Here is a 14,469-nt window from a genome sequence, read left to right on the forward strand (position 1 = left end):
GGGAGTTCAGGGACTTTTTAGGTGAAATTCGAAGGTCAAGGACTGAAACGATGAAACCCTATAAGTATAGAGAGTAAGCAGCATTTAACCCTTAAATAATCTACTATTGTTCATTCTAATTTATATTACAAAAAATATTTGTTGTAAAGCTAGTAATACCGAAAACCGAAATACCGAATTTGATAGTTATGATTAAATACTGAAAATTTTGGTTTGGTAATTGGTAGCTCCATTTTGAAATCGAAAGCTTTGGTTTTGAAGTTGGTAAGGCCTATAATCAGTTCGGATCGACCGAGTGACAGCCCTAGTTTCTACTTAAAATTTTGGATAACACACAATTTTTGGTCAAAAGTTTATATTTTTATTTTCTTACCAAAATTTTTCACCCACATATAATAATTTTTAAACACTTCTTTTTTTGAATCAAAAGAGGTCAACCCGATTTTATAATTCAGCAAGCAGTACCAAACGACACACCCCTATGGGTCGACAGTAAAGAGCCGTCCTTTAGGACTTACAATAATCCTATTCTAGACAAATAGAACTTTGCAATCCAGAGTACACCCACCTTTTAGGAAGTTCACGCACCATTATTCTAACAAAAACCAAGATGCTCAGTAGCTATTAAAATAAAAGATTCAACCGAGCACCCGGTCTTTGCGATCTCCCCAAATTCAAAAAACGAAAAAACTAGACATCACTTCCTTCAAAAATGAAGGAAGAGTGACTAAAATCAACATACAAAATAAAATAAAGAAAGCCCAAACCAGACTAGACCAGGTTAGTCCCAATGCCCAACTAAAGGCCCAATAACCTGAAACCCTAACATTCAACTGCTCCAGCCAGCAAGCGCCACCGACGATTGTATTGTCGATATCGGGCCAGTCATCATCGTTGTCCCAGCTTTGTACGGCACCGTCATCCACAATCCAGCAACATTGCGCAAGTTTCAGGCCACCGTCATCAACAACTCGCGTCACCGCCAAAGAAAACCGCCACCATCTGAAGATCAAAGCTTCCCAACCAGGACTCCTTCGATCCTCCTCCCCCACCAGGTTCCGACCACAGCCGCATGGCGCATCTAGTCCCCCAGAAGCAGTGTCAAAATCCAGCCAAAACCCACGCTGCATGACCGCATCCGCAGTAGACCTTCGATCCCGGCTTCCAACACATAACCCAGCCCAACCAACCACCATCTGACGATCTCTGACAATTGCACCATCAGAGCCAACCGCCACCAAACCAACCACCATCTGACGATCTCCGACGATTGCACCATCAGCATCGACCACCACCAATCTCTCCTCCATCCAATACGTGAGGAGAATATATAAAGCAAAAAGAAGAAAGGCCCGCCGGAGAAAGTCCCTGTCGCTTGCCTCAATCCCACCAGAAAAAGGAAGAGGATAAACTCCCTGCCTCCTAGTCGGAAATTCGCCGTTACCGGCCATGTTTGAGAATTTTTTCGAAAGCCTCCGCCTTCGAGTAAACCCTAGTAGAGCTAGGTCGGATTTCAAATAATATAAAACTTATTTCTAGTCAAGGGAACAATAATAAATCTTTATTTTTAAACACTTCTTGAACTAAAAGAACTCAAAAATCACAATGTAAATTATTTTTACAATTTTTTAGAGTCAGAAAACAATAAATTTTATGAAATAAAATTAAAAAATTGTTCTAGGTTTTAGTGTTTTGTCAATTGAAACACGACACAAAAATCATGTTCTGCAAATCGTGAGCTCATGATACGTGAGATATTCAAGTAAAACAAATAGTGTTAACAAGGTTTAACATATTTCGGCTTGCCATTGCATTCAACGAGTGCCCCAATGACACCTCCCAACATGTCAAACCATACAAAACTCCATTTCTATTCAAATTGTTGTTTCTTAATTTCACCATTCATCGAAAAGACGAAAAGTAATATCTTATAATAGCCAAAAAAGGATCTCATATTGAAAGGGCTCTCCTTTACCATATATATTATATCTAATTCTATGCGTGTATATATAGAGCCTATTTAAAATTGCTTCTATAAGGCTTAAAAGCACTTTTCAAATTTTTAAAATCGTTTTTTTAAGAGAAAGCAGTACTTGACAAATACTTCTAAAACTCAACTAATTAAGACAATTATTTTTCTTACTATTTTATATATATATAACTAATTTCCTTTATTAATTGGAAAATACTTTTTGGCCCTCTCATAAACAATCTTAAATAGGCCACTAGACTAGTGAGCATTTTCCCTTGAGATTCAAGGTATGGTGTGTCAATTTAACTATTTATAAATAGTTTATTCTAATTATTGAAATTCCCTTTTGTATATAATATCTAATTTTAATTAGTTTCTTGTTGGATTGTGGATATATATTGTGGTACTATTCTAATCCTTAGCTTCTATTTCAAGCTTAACAATGGATGCATATGAGTGAAGATATTATAACATATGTATGATGATCGATATAGAAGACAGTGCTAATTTTGGCAGTTTCATAAAGGATTTGACTTGTTAGGGGAGGTGATCATGTATACAAATTGATTTCCAAATTCGGCTACAAAACTATTATCTATGTTATCTCTCCGCAAATTATGATACTAGACTAAATAATATAAAGATTCATGTGAAAGCTCTCTACCACCTTCTCATTTTGATATATGCATATATTAATTAGCTCGTAGACTTGCACAAACAATTACAAGTCATCAATTATTATTCTAATGAGATCATAGACTTTAATTTCATATATAAACAACAACTAGCCAAGACTTCTTCTTCTCTCCCTCGACCCCCCTCTCCCTCCCCCCTCTCTTAATTCTAGTAAGTGGTTCAATAATGTCGTCGTCATTCATAACGGCGTCGCCCCTGCCTTTTCTGCTCCGAAGGCGCTCGAGTGGCGAAATCAGGAATTTGGCCTCGGTTTCGAGCAGCATATTGCCCGCTTTTGGAACCGTCATCGATGACGGCCACTTGCAGACCAAGAAATTTGTTGTTGCTCCCTACGATAGGAGATATCGGTATTTATATGTTGATACACCTTTTCTTTTCTCTTATCCACAGCCAGAAATTTTACGTCAAATTTTGATGAATGAATCAACGTTGTTCTCTATGTTAGGAAATATATAATTTATACACTCATTTCTATGTGTAGCTGTATAGGAATTAACTACTGGTCAATGTGATGTATGAAGGTGGTGGCAGACGTTCTTGGTGGTGCTGGTGGTGTACTCAGCATGGGCGTCGCCGTTCGAGTTGGCCTTCAAAAAGGTGGCAACAGGGTCTCTCATGCCGGTTGATTTGGTGGTCGATGCCTTCTTCGCCGTTGATATAGTTCTCACTTTCTTTGTGGCTTACTTGGATAAGTCAACCTACCTCCTAGTACTTGATCACAAAAAAATTGCATCCAGGTAAGAATATACCTGTATGTATATAAATTGAATCGCTTTTTTGACATATACAAGACATCCAAGTTATACAAGTTAAGAGATCTACTCAGTGATAAAGAAAAGAAGAAACGTGAGCGGTGTAATTAGGTATTAATCAATTGGTATTTGTTAATTCAGGGGGGTGTATTCATTTAAGAGTCTACAAGATTTTTTTGTATTTTAGAAGTTTATGGGTATTCAACTGAGATTTTAAACAGTCATTTAAAATCTTGATGTATTCAATTAAGATTTAAAATTATCCATTCAAATCTGCTGATATTCAAAAGTATACAGATTTTTAAGGATTTCATTAAATGGAGGATTTTATAGTGTTTTTTATACATATCAAAACTCAAAAACAATCCAACCATTTCCTAAGAGATTTTGATGGATTCTTTCTCACTCAAAAAATTAAGAAGCTCTTCACCAAAAAAAAAAAAAAAAAAGCAAATCTCAATAGGTGACACCCATTCATTTTGTCTTAGACCTATTTTCCCACTATCTTCCTCTGCCTCTGCTCTCATCTAATAATTTTTTATTTTATTTTTATCACTATAGCTCTAGAAGCCTTAATCCTTCTAGCTAATTAAGCTCACTTTCAATTGTATTATTAAGATGATACATACACACATGATTCTTACAAAAGAGATGTGAAATAAATTATGTCATTAGTTTACTACTTTATTTTTTGTGTAACATTTTGGCTGGTTAGTTTTCTCTTATTGTTCATATATCATTATACACAACATAAAGAATGGTAGATTGCCAAACTTTCTTGTCATTGATATAGCATTATAGTTGGATCCATACATCCATTGCTTAATTAAAGAAGAAGAAGGGGGGGGGGGGGGGAATTAACCTACAAAAACATCATAAGGATTTGTAAAATCTAAACAAATACTAGTAAATTAATCCATTAGAATCAAACAGAGTTCATATAGAATTTAAACAATCCTATTTCAAAAAAAAAAAAAAAAATTTAAACAATCCGTGAATTAAGTAAATCCATAGATTATAAAAACTCAAACAAAATATTTTAAAATCTGAATTAAATACACCCCCTCAATCTCCAATAACTTGTTGTTTCTATAAAGTAGAAAGAATAATTTGTTCTTAATTAAGAAACTAAAGAATTGAATCTTTCGAGGGGATAAGTTGACAGATTGGACTATGGTGGAAACAAATCGATAGAAATTTAAGTGTGCTTTTATGCGATGGGTTTTATATATAAAACAACATATATAGTTTTCATCAAAAGTAAACATAATAATATGATTTTAACATTTAAACAAAATCTATGTGATAATATATCATATGATGAGGTTTACTATTATCTAATTCATTGAACAAGCACATCTCTTAAGCCTCGTTTGTTTCACTTTCACGGATTTTAAGCTCGGGAAAGCAAAAGTGCTTACTTTCTTGTGTTTGGTAAGTGCAAGGTCAGGAAAATGATTCTTCTTGCAAGGGAAAACAGGAAAGAAAATAAATCATTCCATTCTCCTAAGGAACCATTTTCCTTTCTCATTTCCTAGCATTTATTACACTTTTCTAACATTTATTACAATATTTGTATGACTAAAATAATTCTATAAAAAAATAAATACCAATTTTCTTCAATTATACTATTAATTATTGATTTCATTCCTTAGTGTTACCAAACACATTAGTAGGAATCTAAATTTCCCTTTCCGATGGAAATACAAAGGAACAACTTTCTTAAGAAATCCATTCTATAAACCAAACGAGGCCTTAGAGAAATGATCGGTGGATCCCCACTCCTTTGCTAATCAAACAATGCAACAACAAATACCCATCTACAAATGAACCTTGAAATGTTATGTATGAGGTAAGAAGAGTTTAATCATCATCATATTCTGATATACCAATAGTTATACATCATGGGATGATGATGTGAACCGCCAAGCTAAATATAGTAATCGGATTTTGATATAAATACAAATTAACATGCATATCCTTTACCATGGTAAATTAAGCAAGAGAACCCTACTGGTGATTTATCCTTGATTGAATAAATCTAGGTATAACATCAAGAACATATATGATAAGATTTGTGTTTGCTTAATTTGTTGGTAATGAGTGCATGACGTCGATATGATTGCAGGTATGTTACGAGATATTACTTCGCAATGGACGTAGCCTCAACTGTACCGTTTCAATCCCTTCACAGGCTCTTCACTGGGCATACGCACAATGGCCTGGTCTTTGGCATCCTCAATCTGCTTCGTCTCTGGCGTCTCCGGCGCGTCAGTGAACTCTTTAAAAGGTACTTTATGGATCCCATGATATTCCTACCTTCTCTTGTGAAAACACATCTATGTTCTATATCACTGATGATCAATGTTTTCCTGCAGGCTAGAGAAAGACACTCGCTTTAGTTACTTTTGGATCAGATACGTCAAACTCATATGTGTAAGTACTAGTTTGCTCTTAACATAGCTATTCGTAATCCTCAAAAAGCTTCATGTTTCAAGGCTGTGCGGATAACTAACGCTCAGTCGCTCGCCATTTTCTCTTGTCAGATATGTAGTATGTTATATGTGTAATGTAACCAATCGAGTGTCAACTTTTTTATCCGATGGTGTACAGGTTACACTATTTGCTGTGCACTCGGCGGGTTGCTTCTACTACTGGATGGCCACCCATCACAAAACCTCAGATGATACATGGATTGGAACTGAGGTCCATGATTTTGAGCACAGAAGCATCTGGTTAGGTTACACATATGCCATATACTGGGCAACTGTCACCCTCACAACTGTTGGCTATGGTGACTTGCACGCAGTTAACTTTGGGGAGAAGGTTTTCAGCATATTCTATATGCTTTTCAACATTGGACTCTTTGCTTATTTGGTTGGAAACATGACCAATCTCGTTGTCCACAGTGCTGTCCGGACATTGTTCATGGTAACTTTTCTTTCTCTACAGAATGTTTTCTTGCTAGAGAGCTAACTATTATATTGTCGGGTCAAGTTTTATAGATTGATCATGAACTAGCCTGTTGGTGAATGTGGAAACCCACTAAAAGGGTTTGCATCAAGCTTTTGAATGCTTTACGCTGCCATTTCTCTGCAATCATGCAATACAATGGGTCGATTACTCGCATACAAGACTATTTTAGATTGACTGTAAAAATTATTATGATGTGTACGTGTGATTTTATACATTTAGAGGGACTCCATCAATGAGATATTCAGATATGCAAGCAAGAACAGACTTCCAGAAGGCTTGAAAGAGCAAATGCTTGCCCACATGCAGCTCAAGTTCAAGACAGCAGAGTTACAGCAGGAAGAAGTTCTACAGGACCTTCCGAAAGCAATAAGATCCAGCATTGCCCACCATCTTTTCCGTAAAACCATTGATAAAACATACCTATTTAAAGGAATCTCTGAAGAGCTTACTGTCCAATTGGTACAAATTCTTATTTAGTTCATCTTCACCCTATACCAGATCTAAATAATATTCATAGCACCATGCCCATGTTGTGTAAAACATGTTTGTTATAGGTCTCAGAGATGAAAGCAGAATATTTTCCACCCAAAGTCGATATTATCTTGCAAAACGAAATTCCAACAGACTTTTACATTCTAGTAGCTGGAGCTTTGGTATTACTTCTGACTCTCACATGTTGATGTTCAAACTGCAACACTGGAAACATAATTTAATTAACTGCAGTGAGAATATTTGAAACTGCAGGACGTGCTAATATACAAGAACGGCACAGAACAGGTATGTTTGAAAACTTCATTTACAGATTCTGTAGACTATACTTGTAAGGAAGAAGCAATTTGCCAACTTTCAGGTCCCCCATGATGAACAATGGGGATCATAACTTACCACTTCCACGCGGATAGAATCCTCTGCATACAAAGTTTTTGCCTTTTTCTATCAGTTCAATTAGTGTATCAGTAATTCAGTATAGACAGATATTATTCTCATATAATGGCTTGTCAGTTCTTGTCAAATCTAGGATCTGCAGACATGGTAGGAGAGTTTGGCGTATTTTTCAATATCCCACAACCTTTTACAGTGAGAACAAAAAGGCTTTCTCAAGTTATCCGCATCAGTCATCAGTATTTCAAGCAAATGATCCAGCCACAGAATGAAGACGCAAAGATAATCATCACAAACTTTACTCAGGTCTGTAACACTATAGACATCATGACCGTCCCTGATCATTGTTATGCAACTTCTAAAGATATTAATTTGTTTTCGATCAAGACAAAATAAAAGAAAACTTCTAATGGAAAAGATGTTCAAATAGGAAGCAAGAGTTGAAATTCATCGTTCGAGTGAGATGCAGAACCATCATGGTTTGGCAGAAAAACAAAAACACAAAAAAAAAACAACTTATACAACCTATGAACTGAAATGACGTAGATTTTCAATCATACCATTTATTTACTTGATGGTATGCTTGAAGATTTGTATATGCCGACTCTTTTAGAATTAATAATTCGTCCTATCATGTGGAGGTATGGTTGAAAATTTGTTCATGCTGACTCCTTCCTTCTCAGCACTTGAAGGACTTAAAACAGGAGGTGTTACAAGAAATTCCATTTCTACCAGAATTGCTGGAAGAACTGAATACAGAGCAGGTACACTTATTTATTATTCATTGAATAGCTTGAATGGACATATAATTCTACTTCTCTGGACTTTAATCAGAAAGACTTTAGGTTTCATCATTCAGGTTTCATTGTGTTTCCCAATTTTATCCATCTTATTTGCAGGGCACGGAATCAAATGTGAGTACACATAATCATGAATCAGTGAATTACCATGGAAATCCAACTGTGGAAGGTAAACTCAATCATCCAGTATAGTTTTATCTTCCGTTAGATACAGATGTTTTATGGCATAGGGGAATCATCCTATGCCACCTATGAAAAGTGAAGTTCAGTGGTGCAAGAAAAACTGAATATGATATAACTACTGAACATCCACAAGGACGGCTAATGTGCTTTATTAGTAAAATGGGATGTCGTACGCAACTTACTATAAGCTCAGTTTATTATATGCAGTAACAGTACTAGATAGTAGATACTCATCCTGTCTTAAAATACTGCTATCATGTTACAGGAACAAACAAAACTTGTGCTCCAGGGCCTATCACCATGAGAGTCATAATTCATGGCCATCATCCAAATGAAGGCGGCTCGAAAGGAAAACTTATTCATCTGCCGGGTTCAATAGACGACCTTCTGAGATTAGCAGGTATATATTACTCTATTCGAGACACAAACCTCCAGAGGATACTAAAACACTGACCCTTATTTTCTTGGGAGAATTCCACAAATGGTCACTCAACAATGACTCATTCGACACTTTGGTCACTCAAGTTTCAAATATATCACTTTGGTCACTCAACTATTACACTGTCAATCACTTTAGTCACTTTGTTAATTTTTTTCATTAAAAAAAATACTCATTGGGTGACTAAAGTGATTGAAAGTGTAATAGTTGAGTGACCAAAGTGTCGAATGAGTCATAGTTGAGTGACCATTTGTAGAATTTTCCCTTTTTTCTTCCATAGTTCCAAGAAATTTTCCAAAGGACAAACCTGATCAATTTTAAATTACTATAAGATGATCTAGGCACACAAGTCTTGAGAGTCTAAAATCAGTCAAAGAAGGCCAAGCGGTTCAATATTCCACTGCACTAACTACCTAATTGACAGCATACCGAATCCTAACATAAACTCGTTACATGTTGTGAATGCAGAGAAAAAGTTGGAAAAAAGAGGAAGCACAGTTGTCATGGCCGACGGCTCAGCGGTTGAAGAACTGAATGCTTTGAGAGACAATGATCACTTGTTTATCTTTTGAACAAAGAAGATGATGTATAACATGATCACTAACAGGTTTCAGCCATCTTATAAATGCATTGTGAGTCATGATATGAGGATGAAGATTTGCAGAGCTTACAGCAATTCTATGCTTTGTTGTTCATCTATAAAAAGGGCATAAGGGGCTTCCTGAACTTGTTCCTTAGATTATTATAAACCCTACTTTTTCTCAGGCGCGGAACCTTTACACTTCTCTATCTTCCTTAAGTATGGAAAAGTTCCAAGATTTGCTCTAGTGGCACGATTGATTTCATAGCATCAATTAAACCAATTGCATGTTCATATCACATCCGGAAGTGTCTTCAATCGAATCTTCTCTTAAAACCAGACTTCATAAGGAAGAAAAGCCTCAAACCATATGTTACGTTTCCAATGGCGCACATATCGAAGCCCCAAATTCATCTAATTACTGCATCTCAAATTATCATTCCCTGCCTGCCTCCCCATTAGATCAAACTACCCAACCAACTTGATGCATGCGAAATTGAAAATCCAACTTGGTACTTTGGTCCAATTGAGCTGAGTTGAATGGGGCAATGAGGCATTGTCACTAGCCAACATTGTTTGCATGTGGTGCCATCTATGCCGGTCCAGTCCATAAAGTCCATCCGCCGTTGTTGCCATGTTGATCGGAGTTCGCAGTCCTGGACCGGCCGAATTTTGCGAGATAACCCCGACACACATCGGTCATGAGGGGAATTCGACTAGGTCAAAGCGACTAGCTAGTCGTTTATATTAACCGTGGTCAAATGCATTCAGAATACCCAGATTTCTCAAAGGCTCAAAGCAAATGTTTAGGGAATGGCTTGGGTTAGATGGAATGGTTTTGACTATTTTTTGTGCATGCTTGTGAAATTGCTATATGGTTTGACAATAGATTGGTCGTCAAAGAAATTCCATACAAAGATGGAAGCAACTCTAGGACCCTTCCTTCTACGAGCAAAAGAGGCGCTGCCTTAAGATGACGGATTAGTGGCAAAATACATATTTGTGCAATAGATTAGACATAAATTATATGAGTTCCATTTGAATATATAAATTAATAATTAATTAAAAGGGATATTGACCCAATACCCAAATTTAGGCCAATATACTCTCACTTACTCCACTAAGAGTTTTTTACTCTTATTCACCCAATTTAATGTTTAATGACAATTTTGCCCTATCAATTCTCCTAAAACTCATCGATCTCTCTCTCCTCTCAAACTCTTTCTCCTCCTTGAGTCTCTCTCTCCCTCCCTCCCCCAGCGACGTCGTCGAGGACCAATCCGAGGCCACCGGAAACGCGCTGTCGTCGACACTTAAATCGGTCCGGCATCGAGGCTCTCAATCTGTCGTCGTGCAGCACGGTTTCGACTCAGACAGAAACTCCGGCGCAATCGTCGTGCCACAAATCGGTCCAGCATTGAGGCTCAATCTGCTGACGTGCAGCACAGACTTCGACTCCGACAACGACTCCGACGCCGACAGCCGGGCAATCGGTGTTGGTCGATGAGGATCGGCAACGCCGGAGATATTGATAAGGATCTGCACAGCCGGTGGCTAGCTGTCTATGGCCGGAAGACGATGAGGAGACTCTTCAATTCGAATGTTCTTATCTCAGGGATCCCGGGGGTTTCCGGAATTCGAGGGAGCTGTGAGGTTGGGAAGAAACGAAGGAGGTGTTTCTGATGCAAGAGAGCGGCGAAGATGGTGATTGGGTGCCCAAATCAATTTCTGGTTTTTTTTTTTTTTGCTACCCACAACATTTTCTGGGCCAATTGATGAATGGTTATTGCGAAATTGGCGAGTTGGGTAATGCACAGAAGGTGTTTGATTAAATGTGTGGAACTGATTATTGGAAGATAATAATGAGATTATTGGGGGACAATAAAAAGATTATTGAGGGGCAATAAAATATTTCTTAGGCAATAATAAGATTATTGGGGGGCAGTAATAAGATTATTTATTTGGATAAACCTACTAAAACTTTCAAAATTAAAAACATCTTCATTTTTCACTAAATATTGATCCCTAATAAACTTGTTATTGGGGGGCAATAATATGTTTATTGGGGGGCAGTAATATATTTATTGGAGAGCAATAATATGATTACTGAGTATTATTGAGGGGTAATAAAATCAGACACCGGAATCCGGTAGTCGGATTCGGAATTCCGGTGACCGGTTGCAGGATTCCGGTCGCCGGTCGCCGGAGTCCGCAGCCGGCCACTGGTCACCGGAGTCCGGCAAGGTCTCCTATGACTTCTCTCTCTAAGTGATAAAGAAGGAGAGGGCAAAATTGTCCCAAAAATAAATAAAAATGAATAAAAAAATTTAATTGGGTATTAGGGAAATGATCTCTTAGAGTGTTTGGGTAAGTGGGCAATCTATTAGAGTGTTTGGGTAAGTGGGCAATTTTTTAGTCTAAAATTGTGTAAATGGTCATTGACATATAAAAATTTATAAGACATATTAATGGAGAAAAGCTCATATTAAGACATAAATTAATAATCTATCTTATTTGTTGTACCTCCTTGTGGTCAAAGTAATGGAGAAAAGCTCCTGCACGAGGTGTGGATGTTTTGGGTCGCGGTGTTGAAAGTAGTATTTTCTTTCTTGAGGATGGTTGTGAGAATTTATTGTGACTTATGGGTCAGGTTCACCACTCTGTGATTGATTTGGCTTTTACTTCTGAGGACTAGATGGTTTACAATCGGTGTCTTCTTGGTGTCAATTTGATGGCGATCTTCCCTTGCATGATTTTGAAGAGGGTAATCTAGTTATTCTTAATTACGGTTGGCAACGAGGATTTATCGTGACTCTTGGAAATTGGTCTCGCTTTGTAGCCTGAGTGGAAAGGCGATTCAAGTGGTTCGTGGTTGGGCCTCATTGACTCATGATGATTGTTTTTAACAATCTACCTGTAACCAATTGTTGGGGTGGATTTGTAGGCTTCTAGGATTGCTTGATTGGGTTGATCTCCTCTATTTACACCTTCTGAGTTCGGGAACTGGGTCCAAAACTTCAAGAAGCTTTGTGGCGTCTTCCCCTAAGCTCTCCTGGCAGTAATGTTGGCCTGTTGTGATGACATGTCTCTTGTGATATGTAGGCAGAAACTTCATATAGCTTTAATAGTCTGATAGATGAACAAAAGTACATGAAAAGGCTTGCAAGAAGGCTTGTGGCATGGGAGCTAGAAGTGCATGAATTGCAGAAGATGAGATGCTTGTTGCGGTTAAAGGTTTTGCTGCAGTGTAATCTACTGCGGTGAGGAAGGAACAAATTTTTGGTGGTGATTGATGGGTTTAAGGTTGTTTAGAACTTGAAACTAGTTTTGGATTGGAGGTTGGGAATGCTTGGCTTGTTGCTTGAGGTTTGCTTGTGGAATGTATTATTTAGAGGTTCTGAAGTCTGTTGCTTGGAGGATGTGAGTTGTATTCCTTGGAGGTTTTCTTATTGCAGGAACGAAGCCTTAATTTATATGCTAGAGGGAAGTGGAGTAAAGGTACGTATAAGATCATGGATAAAACTGTCATGTTATGGTTAAAACCATATAACTAAGCATAGACCACAAGACTTAGAGTTGTTCCTTAAGTTTAGAACGTACCCTCTACAGTTGTGATGTGATCTTTACTGCAGCGATGAAGACCACCATAGTGATGTTAGTTTCAAGACCATGTGAAGGGAAATATGGCATGTGTTTAGGGAAGAAACTTAAGTTCTTTAGGGTTGAGGTACGTACTTACCAAAGCAAGAACGAAAAGATTGATGATTCTCATAATCTTGGTGTTGCGTGTTTGTACAGCTCAAAAAAAGAAATAACTATGTTGTTGCTAGATCACACAAATTGATGTAAAATGGTGAGATCTGAATGAATACATGAGAAATAACCAATTGATTGACCATGTCTTAGTACTAAAATGGCCAAATTAAGAGCTAATAACCAAAGAAGAGTATGATATTATTTGTGTATCACTCTTTAACTAAAGGAAGCATGCGATTGACTACAGGTAAAAGAAAGTATTGACATTTGTGTTGTTGGAACGACTATTGAGTAGTTAATTGTGTTTTAGCTTATGGGTTTGGATTGTCTCATCTTTGCATGCCTATGTAAAGATTTAGATTGTCGAGCCTGAATTTTGGTCCCAACTCCAAAACTGCCGACAACCGAAAATCAAGGACAGGCCCCATGTACTTCCGTAACCTTCCGCACCATACCTAATCTTGCAAGCCCGAAGAGCATGATTGTGTCTTGGATCCACATGTGTGGCATGACACTTAATAAGGCAGAATCAAAAGTGAATTACAAGATCGATATTTCTTTCTAGCTTAAAGCCCATAATTTGTAGTTTTGCGTATTAATATCATATATATTTTTGTATTGGGCCTTGAATACCTATTGGGCATAAATATTGATTTTTTAGATATCAACGCCAATATTTATTCTAGAATTGTGCCTAGTGCTCCCATTACTCAGATTGTGGATAAGAGAGTAACTCCAGCTTGTCACTCTCATGGTTTGTATTCGTTCTTTAGTTAAATGAAAGTATATCTTCTTCTAAAAAAAATGAATGTCAAAAAACGGAAAAACAGTTTTAAGACTTCGTTTGGCAAAAAGAAAAATTTGAATAAATTCAGAAAATGGTCTTTCAAAAAAAAAAATGGTAACAAAATGGTGGGCTTTTGTTGAAAGCTCCAAAGACTAAGCATACTCCCTCAATCTCCATTATTTAAAGTGAGTTATAAATCAATTACTTATCGGTATAATTTTTGTTAAATGACTCGAGCGTGTGCACATGAAATTGGAAGAAGTATCGAAAGTCGGAAACGAAGCTAAGTTTGGGCGAGCACTCCAATACCAGGTAGGGTGAGCTGTCCCTTCCTTGTTAGAGGTTTTTCGATATACGTGGAATGCTCTAGTATAATAGTATGTTGCCTGCAAGTACTTTTTGGTTGTTCATTAGTCGATGCCTCGTGATATTCGTGTTTCCATAACTGATAATTGCTGATTGCGAAAACTTAGGCTAGACTTGCATGTTGAGATACTGTACCCAATATCTGTTTTTACTTGTGACCCGAAAGTGAATGGGACCTAGATGCGTTGATTCCTAGGGATCCCACGGTGTCGATAACCCTGAACCTTCGGAGGGGGCTGTGCTCGTATGTTCATCGAGGAAAAAGGTAAGTATCGACGGT

General features: G+C 37.4%; 1 protein-coding gene across 2 annotated transcripts; it reads left to right on the top strand.

Annotated features, from left to right (window-relative positions):
* The first annotated feature begins 2,758 nt into the window (after positions 1–2,758).
* LOC133739093 (potassium channel KAT3) lies at positions 2,759–9,481 on the top strand. Of its 2 annotated transcripts, XM_062166816.1 has the most exons (13): positions 2,760–3,015; positions 3,190–3,405; positions 5,549–5,710; positions 5,799–5,856; positions 6,034–6,351; positions 6,616–6,855; positions 6,951–7,049; positions 7,141–7,173; positions 7,399–7,584; positions 7,962–8,042; positions 8,178–8,247; positions 8,527–8,661; positions 9,169–9,481. In XM_062166816.1, exons 1-13 carry the CDS (start codon positions 2,834–2,836, stop codon positions 9,270–9,272), a joined length of 1,884 nt encoding a protein of 627 aa, XP_062022800.1. In that variant the 5' UTR covers positions 2,760–2,833; the 3' UTR covers positions 9,273–9,481. The 2 variants fall into 2 exon arrangements, with proteins under 2 accessions (XP_062022801.1, XP_062022800.1); XM_062166817.1 differs by lacking the exons at positions 6,616–6,855; positions 6,951–7,049 and having other exon boundaries at positions 2,759–3,015.
* Positions 9,482–14,469: the final 4,988 nt, after the last annotated feature.

Source organism: Rosa rugosa, chromosome 3 (assembly GCF_958449725.1).
Source record: "Rosa rugosa chromosome 3, drRosRugo1.1, whole genome shotgun sequence".
Taxonomy (NCBI): Eukaryota; Viridiplantae; Streptophyta; class Magnoliopsida; order Rosales; family Rosaceae; genus Rosa; species Rosa rugosa.